Source organism: Leucoraja erinacea, chromosome 26 (genome assembly GCF_028641065.1).
Source record: "Leucoraja erinacea ecotype New England chromosome 26, Leri_hhj_1, whole genome shotgun sequence".
In the NCBI taxonomy this organism is placed as follows: Eukaryota; Metazoa; Chordata; class Chondrichthyes; order Rajiformes; family Rajidae; genus Leucoraja; species Leucoraja erinaceus.
Genome location: NC_073402.1, coordinates 18184924 through 18203330, shown reverse-complemented (window position 1 = coordinate 18203330; position 18407 = coordinate 18184924). Strand labels below are relative to the sequence as shown.

Genomic DNA, 18407 nt, shown 5'->3' with positions numbered 1-18407 from the left:
AGCTCCATCCTCCCACTCACTCGTCTTCGGGGGATGATCAGGGACCGGGTCAGTGGGCTCTCCCTTCCAGACCGCAGTCCATCAGTTCGCGTTCAATCGCGGGGGACCGGCCCAGTGGCTACCTCTTGCAGGCTATGGGCAACTGGGTCTTGCATTTGGCCACGGTGTATCAGCTCAGCGGCTTCCCCCTAGTCTGCCAATTCCCTCCATCGATGCTGCCTGGCTCGCTGAGTTCCTCCAGCACTTTATTTCTTGCTCAATATTCCAGCCAGATATCTTTTAAATCCATTGAAGGCATCAAAGGTGATATTTTATTTTCCCTCCAACACTTGTAATCCCATGCATGTTTGAGATAATATTTATCTAGTTTGTTTGTACCTACAGTATAAATCAAAATTACACTCTACTGAAAGGTGGGTTTAAATATTATGGATTATTATATGACAGAGAGGGTTGGAGTTCATGTGAGAATTTCTGCTCAGAAATTCTGCCTTAAGTAAATACTGGTGCAATAGATTCCTGCTTTTAAATCTATTTGGCTCTGTCACTGAGCTAGGATTCCAATTTGGAGTCACGGCGATACATATGAGGGAACAGAAGTATTTGGACAATTTGTTCCAGGGTTTGGTCACAGCTGGAGAGGTGCAGGGTCAAAATTTGGTTAATGTGTAGAGTTTAGAGTCTCACATAATATATTGCCTACTTGGTGCCCGGGTAACAGTCTTCTCCAGATGACTTGAAATAGTAATGCCAGTCAGCATGGGCTATATGTTAGATCAACAAATGTGGAATGAAGTGGCAAGTGGTTCTGATTAAATGCTCCAAGAAACAGGAGTTAAATTACATCAAGACCCTAAATGTTATAAACCATGGAATATCACCTAACCCGTCTGGATTTACATGCAAACATACAAATTCCGAGCAGGAGAAGTCCACTCGACCATTCAAGCCTCTTCTGTCATCCAGTAAGATCATGGCTACTACATATGTAACAATTATGCCACATTCCTGCCTATCTACAGTAAACCTTTACCCATTTTACCCAAACAAGAATCTATTTACCTCCACAAAGGACATAATATGATGGAGTAACTCATCTGGAGTAATTCAGATGAAGAAGGGTCCCGACCCAGAACATCACCTATCCATATTCTCCAAAGATGCTGCCGGACCCAATGTTACTCCAGCACTTTGTGTCTTGTTTTGTAAATGAACATCTACAGTTCCTCGTTTCTCTATTTACCTCTGTCTTAACAATGTTCAAATGCTCTGCCTCGCCTTTAAGGTAGAGAGTTCCAACAACTCATGACCCTCTGAGAAGGGAATTTCAGTCATAAATGGTTGACCACTAAATTTTAAATATAAATCCTGTGTTCTAGATTCTCCTACAATAGTAAACATCTTCTCCACACCTGACCTGTCAAGATCTGTCATGATTTTATGTTTCAATGAAGTCCCCCCTCACTCTTCCAAACTTTTATGAAGACACACCTATTCTATGTAACCTTTCTTCACTGGACAACTCACCCATTCCCAGAATCAATTAACCTTTTAGGTATCACTGGCTTCCTATATAATTGAAGCATAATCTTCTTACTGCATTCCCCAGCAGGGAATGCGCACAGCGGCATGGAATAAAATGGATAGTACCTTCAAAGACAAGACCCATAGGGGCAGGATGGGCTGAATGGCCTCCTCAATGCTCAGAAGGGCATGTTCATCTTGTTCATCTGCAGGGCACAATCCCCTTGCAGCATGGTGTTGCACTCTCATCATATGTGCATACGTGTTGGATTGGAGCTCTATAATCTAGACCAAACACTCTGCAGTCCCAGATATGAGGGAGCGGAGTACAGTCAGGGGGAAGACATACATATTCTCGGACTGGAAACCTATAATCCAGGCTAGTGCATTCTGGTGAAGGGCCAATCAAAATATGTGGCTGAAGAATGGTGTGGGGGGCATTCCTTTACATGAGATACTGGCACCAGGAAGAATCGGACAGATTTCAACCTTTGTGCAGAGAGAATAGGAAAATAATTGATGACTGAGGTGGAGTTGTGAATCTTCTACATGAGAGAACCTTTTGGGAGGTAGACAAAAGTGCTGGAGAAACTCAGCGGGTGTGGCAGCATCTATGGAGCGAAGGAAATAGGCAAAGTTTTCGGGCCAAAGCCCTTCTTCAGACTGGGAGGTTTTGGGAAGTTTCAGGAGATGGCAGAGGTGAGAGCAGATGCAGCAAAGGCCATGCACTTTATATGTAGGATTTTAACTTTGATGTAGATTAGAATAAACAGGCTAGCACATGTCAGGAAAATAATGAACTTCTTGTTTGTGCTCAGTTTTCTGCAACTGTATGTCCTGGAGGCCAACGAGTAGACCGCATTAGATGTAGCAATGACTCATGAGTAGTAGCCTTGGGGAGCATGAACATCATTCTAATAGCAATCATAACATGACTGAATTCATCACAGAACTTGAAAGCAAGAAACCCAAACACCTGCAAATATTCTAGATCTAGGTACAGTTGACTTCAACAGAGCAAAGCGGAGACAACAACCTGGACAAGTCTGGTGATATGTAAAACAGATATGCGGCAGGTGTGCAAGAAATAATTGAAAGTGATACAGAACCTATTTATTCCCCCAAAGGGTAAATGCTGCTGGGGTCGTGAGAAAGAAATATCAGCTGCAAAGAGAAATGTGAAATTGCATTGGGGAGGTCCGGTAAATCAAAGGAATACACAGTAAATGGCACGATACTGACAAGTGTGGATGATAGAGAATGTGTGTTCTCAGACTGTGAGAGCTGGCAGGAAAGGTGCTTAAAATATATACAGGGAGCTCTCCAATACAACTAAAGCAGAGACTATGAGAGAAAGGAGGTTTCCCTCAGGTGTTCCAGTATCCTCCCCTGTCCCAAAGATGAGTAGGTTGGTAGGTTGATTGGATATTGTAAATTATTCCTACCCTAGGTCATAGTAGGGAAATTGTGCCGGAAATAATGGGCATGTGAGACAGAATAGGTGAATGGGGGAATGGAATGGATGGGATTGCACTGTGATCCAGACACAATAAAACAGTACAGTGAAGATGTACAGGTGGTGAAGTGTAGGTCTTTGTTGATATTGTGTTATCAACAAAGTATTCATGTGCACATGATATCCGTGAGCACAAAGTCCCCCTTCTTTGCCATGAGAAAATACACAACATATATTTTGACACATAAGCATAAACTACTGAAGAGACAATATAAAACGGAAAAATTAAAAACAAACAAAATTCCCAAAACAGCATAGATTTTGTTGACAGAGAGATACAAAGAACAAGCAATATTAACAAACTGGGGGGAAAATGCTACAAAAAGAATGATCGAAGGTATGTCTTCAAGGGATATTAAAAATCAATACAAAATGTTTTACAATTATATTAAGAAAAGAAAGGTTGCCATAGCCCCTTGAAAACTGATCTTGTAAATAAAGAAATCATAGATGCGTTGAATGAATATCAAGTGCGCATGAGTACTTGGAATAACACAATACCAACAGACCTACCTCCCCAAAGTGTACATCCTCCCTGTATTGTTTTGCTGTGTCTCTAAGCAGGAAATTGAACACGTGACCACTGGTATTTGGGCCAGTCACACTCACTATAGGAGGCACAGATCATTAGTACGGAGGTCTACCATCAAACAGCACAAGATGATCAAGGCTGGGAGACTCTGACATTTGGCACACCATCTCTGGTTGAGTTCCTAAGGAATCATGGCTGAGTCCTGGAGACTGCCAAGCCGAGAGCAAACTATGGTTCTTGTGGACAACGCAGTCTGGACTCATAAATCACAGCCCTGGCCTGCACTCAATCTGCCAGGCAGGGCAGAAAATGGTCTCCTGGCAGCATCTCACGGAGCCCATTATGTCCCAGCTGAAGATCGGCTAGCTCTCATCACAATGACTGACTGTTTTGCTTTAATATTTGCAGGAGGCAAAGAAATTATGCCTGATACTAAAGAAAAATGCACTAAAGTATGGATTAAAGATGCGCCAGAATTAATACCAACAGCTAATGTTAGAAATTCACGAGAGTCTATAGTTAGAAATATAGTGATAGCACATTGTTACGATTTACAGCTGTTCTAAAAACCTGGTTTAGATTTTTGTATGGTTGGCCGCTTATGTTTAAAACTTGATTGAATTTTTTATGAAGAGATTTCTAATTTTTCGGCCCTAAAGCACGCTAACATTATCCTGCACACACTAGGAATAATAGACAATTACACCAAGCCAATTGACCTATAAGTCGATATGTCTTTGGAATGTGGGAGGAACCCGGGGCACCGGAGAAAACCCACGCAGGTCACGGGGAGAACGTACAATCTGGGGTGAAGTCATCATCTCATATTTTTATTTCAGCATTGTCTACCAGACAACATCCACAGCATCGAAAGTCTGATCACCAAATGCATTTATCAAGCAAAGGGCATGCGATGTTTTCTGCATGCTTTGACACCAAACTCTCAAAGCATGCACTTTACTTCAAGCTACATCATGTCAAGAGAATTTCCAAGTGAACAGAGAGACTGCTTCAAAAGCATTCTCAAAGTGTTGATGGAAGCAGTAAACTACTAAGAAACATTGGCCCAGTTTCTGTGAAGAAATCCCAGCATTTCCCTGAAGAATATCACAAAACCCACATATGTGGTGAACACATGAAAATGCCAAACTTGTAAGCAGCTGTTTATCAGCATTTCCCCACCCGTGCTTCAGCGTCCAGTGAACAGGATGTAAAGTCGCAACAATTCCTTCACATGTACTTTGCTGAAATCACCTCAAATAACCACCTTGCCAACCTCTCTGTTGAGGCTGTGCTGGATTAACCTTGGTGTAAGCACAAAGACATACACATAGTGTTTAGAGGGCAGGGACTCACCGTCTGTAAACGTGGTCCTCTGAATGCAGTGGCCAAACGCTGTGGTCGGCCATGCTAGTATAGTGGAAGGTGGCAATGTCAGATGTCATACATTCATAAGTTCATAAGGAAGAGGAGCACAATTAGGCCATCCGGCCCATCAAATCTACTCTGCCATTCAATCATGACTGATCTATCTCTCCCTAACCATATTCTCTTGCCTTCTCCCTATAACCCCTAACTTCCGTGTCATGCTGTAACAGGGCACAACTTCAGAGAGTTTCTGACTGAATTGGCACAAAATGTAATTGTCCATGCTATGCATGCCAACATCGCCCTGATGTCCTCTTTCTTTCATAAATGTGTTTTCACCCCCTCTGCTATCATAGATGGATCCCACACCCGCGTCTCCATTGTGTCCTGCAGTTCTGCTCTCGCTCCCCCTCCCCCCAGATGGAACTCCAATGGAACAGTCGAAAGGGGCTGTCCCACTACGGCGACCTAATCCGCGAGTTAAGAAGAGTGTCTTCGACCTTCAAGCTCGAGGGCACTCGCCTGGAAAACTTCGAGCTGGATCAACCGTCTGTGTTGAAACCGCGAGCTGGATCGACCGAGCACACACATACACACACACAAACACATCGCAAAGGCGGGGGACAAGGAAAGCGGGGGAGTGCTGTCTGAAATTCACATCCACAATGAAGAGGAAGGTAAACGGCTGCCAAAGTGTACGGTAAGTCCTTTAGAGGGGGGGGGGGGGGGGGGAAGAGAGGGGGGAGAGGGGGGGGAATGGGGGGAGAGAATGGGGGAGAGAATGGGGGAGAGAATGGGGGGGAGGAATGGGGAGAGAATGGGGGAGAGAAGGGGAGAGAAGAGAGAAAGGGAGAGAAAGGGAGAGAAGGGAGGGGGGGGGAGAAGGAGTGGAGACACTTTTAAGAAGCCAGACAACTTATAATAAATTTTAGAGGGCATTTTATTCGGTTTTCCCTGGTCCTGAAAACCTCAATGAGCCAATCAAAATGCCCGGTCGGCGAAGGAGATTGCCTACGGCTGCCCTCGACTGCCTGTAACTAAATAGCGACCCCACTCCATTCGACTATGAGTCAAAAAGAACCATGCCGACCAAATTTTACTCGCGGAAAATTTTTCAACATGCTGAAAATTTTTCCTCGACCCAGCTGATGCCACGGGTATTCGGGAACATCCCTCGAGCATGAATGAGAGTTCCAGTGACCTCATAGAACCTCTTAGGACCTCGTGTCGATCATGCTGCGAGTTTGAGTCGAGGGCAAACTCGTCTAAACACACAGATTAGGTCGCCGCAGTGGGACAGCCCCTTTAATGTTTGACAGTAGTTTATATGTCTTCTGCAGCATTTATTACTGTATGCAGTCTATATATCTATATATCAACAATGACATTTCCCTTGGGAACTGGGGTTATGTTTCAAAATGTCAGTTAGGACTAGTCTTGGATTATCCAACATTTCATACTGAACTTCAGGTAGATCTGTGTGGTACTGCCATCTGTATATTTGAGTATGCTCCTCTCTCTATAGTGGGATTGAAATGACATTTCTAGTGCCACTATAAAGTGAGTGCTGCAGTTTATAAAGTCAGAAGAAGCAATACAATTGAATCCTTACAAAACAGATATTCACAGTTAATCATAACCTTGGCTAACTATTTTACAGGCAGGTACTACTTTTCACCAAGAAAATCAGGAATCTCAAACATTCCTAGCTGATTTCTTATACATGTCCCACCTTAGCCATTCCTTCCTCCACCCACACCCATTGGGCAGAATTAACAGAAGTTTGAAAGCACACACCACCAAACTCAGCAACAGTTTCTTCCTCCCATTATCAGGCTACTGATCAGTCCTTCCATAAAGTAGTATACTGTCTGATTCATCTCCATCCCATTGTGGACATTGGACTTGTCTCTGGAACTGTCGCTTTACAATGCTGAGCACTCTGTATTTTTTCCCTTTGCTCTACCTATTGTACTTGAGTTTGGCTTGATTATATTTATGTATAGGATTATCTGATTTAATTGGATAACATGCAAAACATAGTTTTTCACCTTATCTCAATGCTCATGAAAAGAATAAATCTAAACATACACGTAGAATAACTCTCAACATAGTCAATGATTATTTTGCACTGTTTGACATGCTTGCACAGTGCACCTTCCCTAAGACTGCTCTGATTAAACTTCTTCTCTAACCCTGTCATCATTAATGATTTGCATGATCTGTGCAGAATGTCCTACTGGCAAAGAACACTTCCAGAGGAAAAGTCATATCCTTAAATGGAATTTTTTTTGACAGAGAGATAATGATAGTGCCAATGCAAAAGTCATCAAAAAATTTGAATGAAAATAAAAAAGGTCATTCTGTGTTTTCTATATTAGATTTGGGGGAAAAATGAATTTTAATAATATACTAGACTAAGTGGGACCCGAAGGGGACATGACTTGAGAATTAAGGGACAAAAGTTTAGGGGTAACATGAGGGGGAACTTCTTTACTCAGAGAGTGGTGGCTGTGTGGAATGAGCTTCCAGTGAAGGTGGTAGAGGCAGGTTCGTTTTTATCATTTAAAAATAAATTGGATAGTTATATGGACGGGAAAGGTATGGAGGGTTATGGGCTGAACGCAGGTGTATGGGACTAGGGGAGAATACGTGTTCGGCACGGACTAGAAGGGTCGAGATGGCCTATTTCCGTGCAGTAATTGTTATATGGTTGGGTCCCAGCATCACATGGGAGGGCTGATCCCCCAATGGAATATTCCACCTGTCCACCAATTCCCAATATTGGTGGCTCAATGGGGGGGGGGGGGTGGGGGGGGGGGGGGCTTTCTAAACTGGACACTAGTATGGCTGTTGTGGGCAGAAGGGACTGGTTTCCAGAGGGCTAGTATCGACATTGTGGGCCGAATGGGTTATTGGGCTGGAGGCTCAGTCACTCAAGCCTGTTGTGCTGGCAGCTCACTCACTCACGGCTGGTGGGCTGGCAATTGACTCACGGCTATTCCTTGAAATTCCATTTCAAGCAGGGTGCAAGGCCACCAAATTCAAGTGCAGTTTCTTACCACTTCAAGCAAGGTGCAAGGCCACCAAATTCAAGTGCAGTTTCATACCATTTCAAGCAGGATGCAAGGCCACTAAAGACAGCGAGTCGTGACCTCTCCCTCCTCCATCTTGCAGACTGAGCCACGCCCACACTTCTAGGTTTTATAGTCCCTCCCCCCTCCCACCATAAGGGGCATGGCCTTCATGGCTTGATTGACAGGAGAGAGAATCTCAACATTTTTTAAACACTAATAACTCTTTTATTTTTCATCGATGCGAAAAATCCTCAGCACCTGATGAGAAGAGGGGGACTGAGTAAGATGGCGAAAAATCACAGCCATTCGTGGTAGCGTTTTTTCTAAAATCAATATAAAGCACAAACAGGAAGTGAATAGACTTTTAATTATATAGAAGGCAAGGCAACTTTATTTAGGTAAGGCAACTTTAATTAGGCAAGGCAACTTTAGCATTTCCAAACCAAAGGCAACACAGCTTTAGCATTTCCAAACCAAAGGCAACACAGCTTTAGTATTTCCAAACCAAAGGCAACACAGCTTAAGCATTTCCAAACTATATTTTCAAACCACATTAAGGGCACTGACAGGTCGGTAAAACCACTCACAGTTTAGTAGACATGTGTTCAATGTTATTCACAGCTCAGACTGAGAGACATGACCCTCTCCCTCCCCCATCTTACAGAGACTGACTGAGGAACTCAACACTTCCGGGTTTTATAGTCCCTCCGGATGGGGCGAGGCCTTCAGGAGAATCTCAACATTTTAAAAACGCTAATAACTCTTTTATTTTTCATTGATGGGAAAAATCCTCTTGTCCTGCGCAGCAGAGGGGGACTCTGAGTAAGATGACCAATAATCACAGCCGTAAGTGGCAGCGTTTTTTCTAAAATCAATATACAGAACAACAGGAAGTGGTCAAGATCAGACTTTTAGTAATATAGATATGTTAATTCAAAAGGTGGGGGAAACAAATTAAGATACAAACCAGTCATGAAGAAACTCATGGATTCAAGAGGATTGAACAAACCACTGCTGGTTTTCCAGTCCCTGTGTTTCTGAATAATACAGTTAAAATTCATGAAGATAATACCAGAGATGAGCAAGAAAGTCATTAAAATAAATCAGTTCCTGCTATTAATTTCTTTCATGATCTCTTTTCTAGATTAGCAGGTGAGGGCAGGATAAGACTTGACAGTGATTTTACCCAATTTACAAATTACAAGTAGTCTGCAAATACAGGTATTCACAAAGTACTAAAGTCATCCTGGGTACAGGCAGAAAACTAGCGAATTGTATTCGCATGTTGCCGCACATTTTTCATGCTGTTTTCATTATTCCGTTCTATTGAAATCACTGAAAATGAAATAAATGAAATCAACCTGTTGTATAAACAGGCAGCCACTACACTCCAGTTTGTGTCCCCAAAAAGACAAAGCTCAATCCATCACTGGCTTGGCTTACATAATTAGCTTTGCCACTTAGATGAGGTTTTAGAACAGTCAGCGATTCTGCAACCGCACCCAACATGAATCACCGTCTTTGAGCAAATTGAAGAATAAAGAAAGCAAACGGCCATAATAAGATTTGGCAATCATTCTATAATATTTCATTCGTTCCTCTCCCCAAATTATTTCAGTTAAATATACTTAATTTAATATATTTAACTTGAAATACAGTTTTTCTAAGATTGTGCCAATTTCCAGTTACATGTGACTATAGAGGGCTTTGTAAAGTCTCTCACAAAATGGTTCCTTCACATTTAATTTTCTTCTGTTGCAATCTTATGCCCGTCAGCTTCTTTTCATATAATTTTGCTTTGAAAAATACAAACAGGTTTTTCAGCAGCATCAGTTCCAACTGCTGTTGTCTAGCAAGCGCGATGTTGCAGTGGAAGAAAAGAACACCTGGTGCTCACTCTAAGAGCACACACCTGAAAAAAAAAATCCTGCAATGGTGCAGTTACCAAAACACAGTGCACACACAATGCAGATTTTGTGCACTAATTAATGAATTTTGCTCATTTGCACATTGTAGCTGAATGAATCCCCAGGCCCGAAAATGAATTACTGCAGGCGATTCCTACTCTCTTGATGTAACCGGAAGAACAGTATCTCTGTTTTCCAAATTCAGCAGCACAAAACCAGGACATGTTCATCCCTTGGTGATTCATTTTAACGGGCATGGACTTTACAAACTGATGCACTTATTTTGATAATCATGCAGTTGTAAATTACTTATTCATGACATTTATACAAAGTGAACATTTGGACTAAATGTTACAAGAGATGTTGTGTTGCAGTGATAATGGTTACAGGTAGACAGAAAACACTTTTGTGCATTTTTTAAGAGATAAAGTGGGGATAAAGCAGGTATATGCCTCAACCAACATCCCCAGATCAGTTTCATAAGGAATTTATTGTGTTGATATTTGGGAATATTGGACTATGCATAAATTGACAACCAAGTAAAAAAATCCATACTGTATACACTTTTGGAAAAGGCGCAAGATGTTATGAATAAGAACAATTCCAATATAGGCCGATCCATTTTCTATTAAGAATAGTCAAGCTTTGCAAAACTATCTAGCAAAGAATGAATCGAACCCCTGGTAAGATGTAGAACAAGATTTCAGCTACTTTATACCTTGGTAATTAAGGTTTATTGTAGCCTCCTGTCACATTCTCTGCTAAAATCAGTTCAGTCAATGCCAGGATCAAAGCTGTAATTTTACTGACATACACTTTAGATTTAGATTTTAGAGATACAGTGTGGAAACAGGCCCTTTGGTCCACCAAGTCCATGCCGACCAGTGATCACTCCATACATCAGAACTCTCCTGCACAATAGGAACAATTTAAAATTTACTGAAGGCAATTAACCTACAAATCCGTACGTCTTTGGAGTGTGGGAGGATACCGATGCACCCGGTGAAAACCCACGCAGTCACAGAGAGAAAGCACAAGCACCATACAGACAGCACCCATAGTCAGGATTGAACCCGCGTCTCTGTCACTGTAAGGCGGCAACTCTATCGTTGTGCCACCGTGCCACCCAAACCATGTTGCAACGCAAAACCAAACCATCGAATAAAATATATTTTCCACAGAATGCAGTTACTGTACAGATAGGAAGATCTATTTATTTAATGTTTGGCATGGTTTCCACAGCCACGAGATTCTGCCAATTGATGTCCCGCTGCTCTGAGACATTAAGTTACTGGCATGAATACAAAGGAGACAAGTTAACACACAACACAACTTAGTTAAATTTAGACATACAACATGGAAACAGGCCTTTCAGTTCACCAAGTCTACATCAAACATTGATCATCCATTCTAGTTCTATGTTATGTTTCTCATCTACTCTTCATACCCTAGGGGAAATTTACAGTCACAAATTAACCAACAAACTAGCATGAGTTTGGGAAGTGGAAGGAAACTGGAGCACCCGGAGGAAACCCATTCAGTCATGGGGAGAAGATGCAAACTCCACACAAACAGCACCCGAGGTCACGATCAAAACCAGGTCTCTGGCGCTGTGAGGCAATAGCTCTACCAGTTATCCCTGTGCCGGCCTTAACTCGATCACTGAAAATCTGATTGCTGTAGTCCCTCACCCTATGGTCTGTCATGCCCTGGAGTCCTGCAAATAGGAAGCCATCTTGTATCATGCAAAGTTGAGATCATTGAAATCATTCAAGAGAAAATAAGCTCCAATTTCAGATTTTCAGCATCTGCAGTATTTCATGTTTGGCTTCATCACCTAAGCCCGAGTTACCCTTGGGAAGGGTCAGTGGGCAATACTCTAGAACTGCTTCAGTGCATTCAATGAAGGTGCTCCCACTGGGCTTTTGGGAAGGAAGATCACAAATTTTGATCCAATGATGAAGGATTGTTTTTGTCAGGGCAACGCAAAGCTTGGAGATAATGATGAGCTTATAATGATGAGGCCGGTTTCATTGTTCTCGGTGGAGAAGAGTCATGGGTTTGGAAAGTGGGGTAAAAAAATCCTTGGTGTCTTGCTGCTCAAGTTTGAAAGTGGATGTAGTGAATAGATGTTTAAGGTGGTTCATAAGGCGCTGGTCAGATAAATGGGTAGTCCAGTGTGGTATTAAGTTCCTGACTATTGTGCACTCATTTAGGCTGTCCCATCTCTTCTCTGACTTTTGCCTTAAGTATGAGAGATGCTCTAGAGAGTTATAAGAATGTCAATAAAACACAGCTCATGTCTAGTAGCTTTTTCATTACATAATCGGTAATGTTGGGTTTCTAATAAGCAGTCATTCCTCCCTCTCTTCCCCCACCTATGATATTTGTGAGTGGGGCAATTAAACTGATGTTATTGTTCTACTGGGAGCTGCCACAGACTGAATGGGACAAAAGTCCTCCAACTGTGGGCCGGAGATGTACAGGGGGGATGTGGGTGCAGCAATCAGGGTTATGACATCCACGGGGAAACAGAGTGGGATTTGTGGGAATGACGGCCGCTGAACTAGAAAGTAATGCTGTGGTCAGGAACCCAGAGAAGGATTGAGAGGTTGGTGATAGCGAACTAATGGAAAAAGGCAGATGACTCAAGGATCTTTGACTGACGGTCTTGACAAAGCAAGGGGCAATGCCAAATGCCACTGCAAAGGGGTGCAAACAGAGAGTCCAGTGGAGGAGCAGGAGGGAGCTGACATGGTAGCAATAAACAAACAGGTAAATGTATCTTAACAGATGCAGAGTAACAGAGGATAGTAAATAAGGTATTCCGTAATCATGCTTGCGAGAAGAAGGCACATACAAAATTATGGTTGAGAGGGAAAAATAGATCAGCCATGAGCAAATGACTCGATGGGTCGAATAGCCTAATTTTGCTGCTAGGTCTGTGAATTTATAGCCCTACTCTTATGACACTTGGGATGAGGGCAAATGGAATATCAAGAGCTTACTTGTGACTCCTTAACCCAGGATGGTCTTGGAATATTGGTAGTATTTGAATGTGGAGTTAGATGATAAATAATTCTTTGCAATATCCGAGTGAACCTTAGACAAATTTGCTAAAGATTCTCAGGTCTTCAACATTTAGCGTTTCAGGAAGTAAAGAAAAAAAATAAAAGAACTCAAAGAGGGCAGCAGATACAAGGGATTGCGAATGGCAATGGTGGGATGAGAACATTGAAAGCTGAATAAAGGAAAACATTCACCAGGTCAACATTATCCATAGTGTCAAGGAAAGTTCTTACCAAAGGGAACTTTAACATCCAAAAGACAGAAAGTTGGGTGGAGATCTTTTCCTGGGGAAAAGAACTGAAGTTAATGGGGTTGCAGGAAAGCACAAAGATGTTGATATTAAGAGAAACAAGAAAATGGTGGGAGGTACTTTATCAGTTCTAGCTGGCTATGGCTTAACACACCCTGTGTTGTTTTGGAAAATAAGCAGCTGGTGCTCACTGCTACAGCACTCACCAGAAAAGCCTGCACTAGTGTTGTTTCCAGATTAGAGTACACACAATGTCATGAGTTTGTGCAGTAATTAACTAATTTTGTTCATTTGTGTCTTGCAGCGGAATGAATCTCCAGGATTAAAAACTGACTTACTGCAGGCAATTGCTACTCTCTTTATGCAACTGGATAAGCAAATTAGCTGTATTCTAGCGGAGTTCAACAATGTAAACAACCCAAGTATTCAGCTCAGCACTTGGTTCAATCCAAAGAATATATATTCAAATAATGTTGAATGACCTGCTTTGCGAATCAATGTATCAGCTAGAATTTAGAAGATTGAGGGGGGGATCTTATAGAAACTTACAAAATTCTTAAGGGGTTGGACAGGCTAGATGCAGGAAGATTGTTCCCGATGTTGGGGAAGTCCAGGACAAGGGGTCGCAGGTTAAGGATAAGGGGGAAATCTTTTAGGACTGAGATGAGAAAAACATTTTTCACACAGAGAGTGGTGAATCTCTGGAATTCTCTGCCACAGAAGGTAGTTGAGGCCAGTTCATTGGCTATCTTTAAGATGGAGTTAGATGTGGCCCTTGTGGCTAATGGGATCAGGGGGTATGGAGAGAAGGCAGGTACAGGATACCGAGTTGGATGATCAGCCATCATCATATTGAATGGCGGTGCAGGCTCGAAGGGCCGAATGGCCTACTCCTGCACCTATTTTCTATGTTTCTATGTTTCTATCAGGGCAGGACCTCTGCTTGTAACCAGAACTTTTATCATACTTGCCCAAGTTTCTTCACAAAAGTGCCAAACTCCAGAGCTGGCATTAGCGAAAGCCAACAGCAGAACAACCCATTGTGTGGTCGGTACTGCCAGATGCCCTGCACTGCACGTGTGGGCCACATTGGAGTCCAACAAGGGCAATGCAGACTTCCTCACGGAAATACGCCCACTGAACTGGCACCAGTTTAAACCCACTGCAAGTTCAGCAACCTCATCGAAATCAGTGGGAAGAGAAAGCTGCTGAGCAGATGGTAAACAGATCTTTTTTATTTATTTTAATTAAATCATTTATACTAACTGAACTATTTTTTATTTTGATTGTATAAACAGGAGCAGGAGTTGGCCCGCTATCCCTTCGAGCCTCTTCTGCCACTCAATAAGATCACGAGTAATCAAATTTTGGCCTCCACAGCACTTTCTTGGTGTTTCTTCATAAGCCTCAACTCACATGTGGTTTAAATGTTAAGCTTTCTGGTGTGGAGAATTGTAAAGTTTCACATTCTTCCGAGATAAAAACACAGGTCAAAGTGCTGGTAAATAGATTTTGTAGATATGGCTATTTGATGGTTAGCATGGACATGTTGGGCCGAAAGGCCCGTATCTATGCTGTATGACTACATACTCTACCCAGGTGTGGTGTGGGATTGCATCAAAATGTCTCTATTTTTATATGCCATATCCCTTGTAATAAAGGTAAATTATCCATAAGTCTTCCTAAATGTGTTGCTGTATCTACATGCTAAATGCGTGTTGTATCTACATTGTGTGTTTCATGCACTAGGATTCCTAGTTTCTTTTGCACCTCTACAGTTTCTGGTCATACTCCATTTAAATATATGTTTTCATTTCTTTCTTCCAAAGTACACAAATTCGCATTTGCCCACATTACATGCCATCTGCCAATTTGTTGCCCACTCATTTAACCCATCTAATTGCCTACACAATCCATTTGTGTGTGTGTTTAAATTTTTTTGTAATTTTTTAAATAATTTAATAGCTCTCAGGTGTTGTGGAGCATTTGTCAATGTAACAGCCTGAGCACAGGACTTCACCAGCTGCCAAAGGCCTACTGTGAGCACAGTTGACCACATACACTGGGAAAGGCCCTGCACTCTGCTGAGCCACACTGATATTACAAAGACTACATCCAAGGAAACACAGGAAGTAACGGTATGTTTCAAGAGCAGGCAACTGGTGATCTTAGGAACATCAAAAAGCTTTAACATCTAGTGTACCCCTTATAACTGACTTCATTTGCTGTTCAAAATAAACCTTTCCTTTGGCAAACTATGAAACTCTGAAATGGACTAACAACAGCCGATATAGGCACAAAGTGTTGGAGTAACTCAGCGGATCGAGCAGCATCTCTGGAAAACATGGATAGGTGATGTTTTGGTATGAAGAAGGGAAGACCCTTATTCAGTATGAAGAAGGGTCCCAACCCGAAACATCACCTATCATCAGTCTGACGAAGGGCCCTGACCCGGAACGTCACCTATCCATTTTCACCAGTCAGCAGAATAACCTGCTGAGTTACTCAAGCACTTTATGCCTTTTTCTTGAGACCAGTATTTGCAATTCCTTGTTTCTACAACTGCAGATATCTCTGTCTATTAATATCATAGTATCTTCCACCCCGTTTCTGCTTGGGGACTGATTTAGATGCAGACATTATTAACACTGAATTATTTGTCCAAGTGGAATGTCACAACATTGTGATTCTGCCTAGAGGTCTTGCCCAATTACAGGAATATTTGCACTGGTCACAAGAGATTCGCAATACATGCTTGCACAGGAAGTTCAATATACATGACCACAAAAAAAATGGCAGCTCAGTGGTAAGCCAACACAATAACAGACATTTGCTCCAGTGGGAATCATTTTTTCTTCATAGGGAACAGTGTAACAAAACTGAAGGATCAAGCAGTAAGCAAATTCCTTCTCCCAGGAGTCAGACAATAAGGCAAATTCAAGCATGATAATTGCTTTATCTTATATTCTACAATTTAGCCTTGTAACCAGCAACGTTTCTGATTCACCACACACACTGTGATTGCTGCTGTGGTATTGAGATGCTTTCTCTTCTTACAGAATATGCATCTAGCATGAGAAACGAGAAAGAGAGGAGTGGCCTCATACCAGGTACTGACTAAACACTGAGATGCACACTTATACAAGCATCAACTCCTGACAAGAGGTTGTCAACTCGTTGAAAGGCACATTTTGATTTATCTGAAGCAAGAATCTGTCCCCAAATTAATGCTGCATATTCAAACATTACATGGGGCAGTACTATGTGCCATGGGATGCACTGAATCTTGGTGTATCTGCCACAAAATATCAACAGAGAGAGGTAATTGTTCAAGGAATTTTGCCATTGCACGTTGAGGGACTGAACCTGGTACAAAAACTGTTTAGATATTGTTCATGGGATGTATGTGGAAGAAGAACAGATGTCATGGGATATGTCCTGTAACTGCAAATGACACAGAACATAGAACAGTGCCACACAGGAACAGACCTTTCAACCCACAAGGTCTGTACTGCCCATGATGCCAATTTCAACTGCATATTTGACTGCATGGTCTATATCACTTAATTCCCTGTCTGATCATGTATCTGTCTAAATGCCTCTTAAACACTGCTATATTATCCCCTTCCTCTGGCAGTGCATTCCAGGCACCTTGGGATAAACCAAAACTTGCATTGTAAATATATTTTACACTTTCCTCCTCTCCCTAAAAGCTATCCCTCTAGTATTTGCCATCTCTACAGTGGGAAAAAGATTCTATCTACCCTATTTACACCTCGTTTTATCATATTTTTTCTTCAGCCTCCAATGCTCCCTAGAAAACAAATTAAATTTGTCCAACCCCTCGTCATAGCTAATTATATCGCTAATCCAGGCACCATTTCAGTGAACCTCGTCTGCACCATCTCCAAAGCCTCCACATCTCTGCGGCAATGTGGTGACCAAATCTGCAAACAATATTCTAAGTGAAGTCTAACCAAAGTTTTATACAGTTGCAACATGACTTCCTGACTTTTATATTCAAGTATGTATATATATTATATAGTTGTACATTTAATGAATAAAATATATCAAATAAGCTTGAGACATCAGATTCAGATTCAATTTTAATTGTCATTGTCAGTGTACAGTACAGAGACAACGACATGATTTGGGAGGTCAAACTCTGGGTAGGACATATTGATTAAATGGCAGGGACCTTACGAACAGTGAGACTTTGGGGAACAAGTGTCTAGATGAAAGATCCCGATTTAAAATGTAGGCTGTCCATTTCCCTCCACTAGCAGCTCTCCGTTTGCTACAGATTCCAGCATCTACAATCTCAAAAATGGTGACACAGATGGATTTGGCAATGTGAAAGGTATTTGGTATGCTTGCCTTCATCAGCGTTAAGTATAAGAGTTAGGATGTCATGTTGCAGTTGCATAGACAAAACATTGGTTAGACCGCATTGTAGAGTATAGAATGGTCTACAGTTCTGGACTCCACACTGCAACAAGGATGCGGTAGCAATAGAGAGATTGCAGACTAGATTCACCAGAAATGGAGGGCTGCAGTTAATAAGGAGAGATTGGATAGTTGGGTTTATTTTCACTGGAATGCAGAAGTATGAGGGGTGACTTTATAGCTAGGATAGATAGTCAGAATCTTCCTCCTAGGGCAGGGTCTAGAATTAGAACTTGGTGAGAGGGAAAATATTTAAAAGCAATCTGAGGGGTAATTATTCAAACAGAGAATTTGAATATTTGGAACGAACTGCCGTAAGAGGAAATGGAAACAAGATGCCATTACATATTTAAAAGGCATTTGGACAGGTACTCTGATAGGAAAGGCGCGGAGAGATACAAATTTAAGGCCAGCAAATGGGATTAGCGTATATCGGCATCACAGTCAGCGAGGGTGAGGTGAGCCATATGGACCTGTTTCTGTGCTGTACATTTCTATGTTTCTATGATACTTTAAAAAAATCTATTATATCTCCTTCTTCTTAGGCAGAATGTTGCCTTGAATGGAGGGCTATAGTCATGAAGTGGGATTGGATAGGAAGTGCATATTCTCTGGCACAATGCTGAGTGTTGACCTTGTAGAGGTCTATAAAATGGTGAGTGGCAGAGAATCTTTCTTTGTCCCAGGGGCAAAGGACTGGAACCAGCTGGCTAAAGTG

General features: G+C 41.9%; 1 protein-coding gene across 8 annotated transcripts in view; it reads right to left on the bottom strand.

The window, feature by feature from the left end:
* The window catches only part of LOC129709733 (transcription factor AP-2-beta-like), an 81254-nt gene that overhangs the window by 32520 nt on the left and 30327 nt on the right, over positions 1 to 18407 (bottom strand). For 4 of the 8 annotated variants that reach the window (XM_055656267.1, XM_055656268.1, XM_055656270.1 and 1 more), the window contains one exon: positions 13227 to 13277. The exons of the other annotated variants lie outside the window; for them this stretch is intronic. In XM_055656267.1, the coding sequence (XP_055512242.1) occupies positions 13227 to 13277 (51 nt within the window). The remainder of the gene's footprint in view (positions 1 to 13226; positions 13278 to 18407) is intronic. 8 annotated transcript variants of the gene reach the window in all.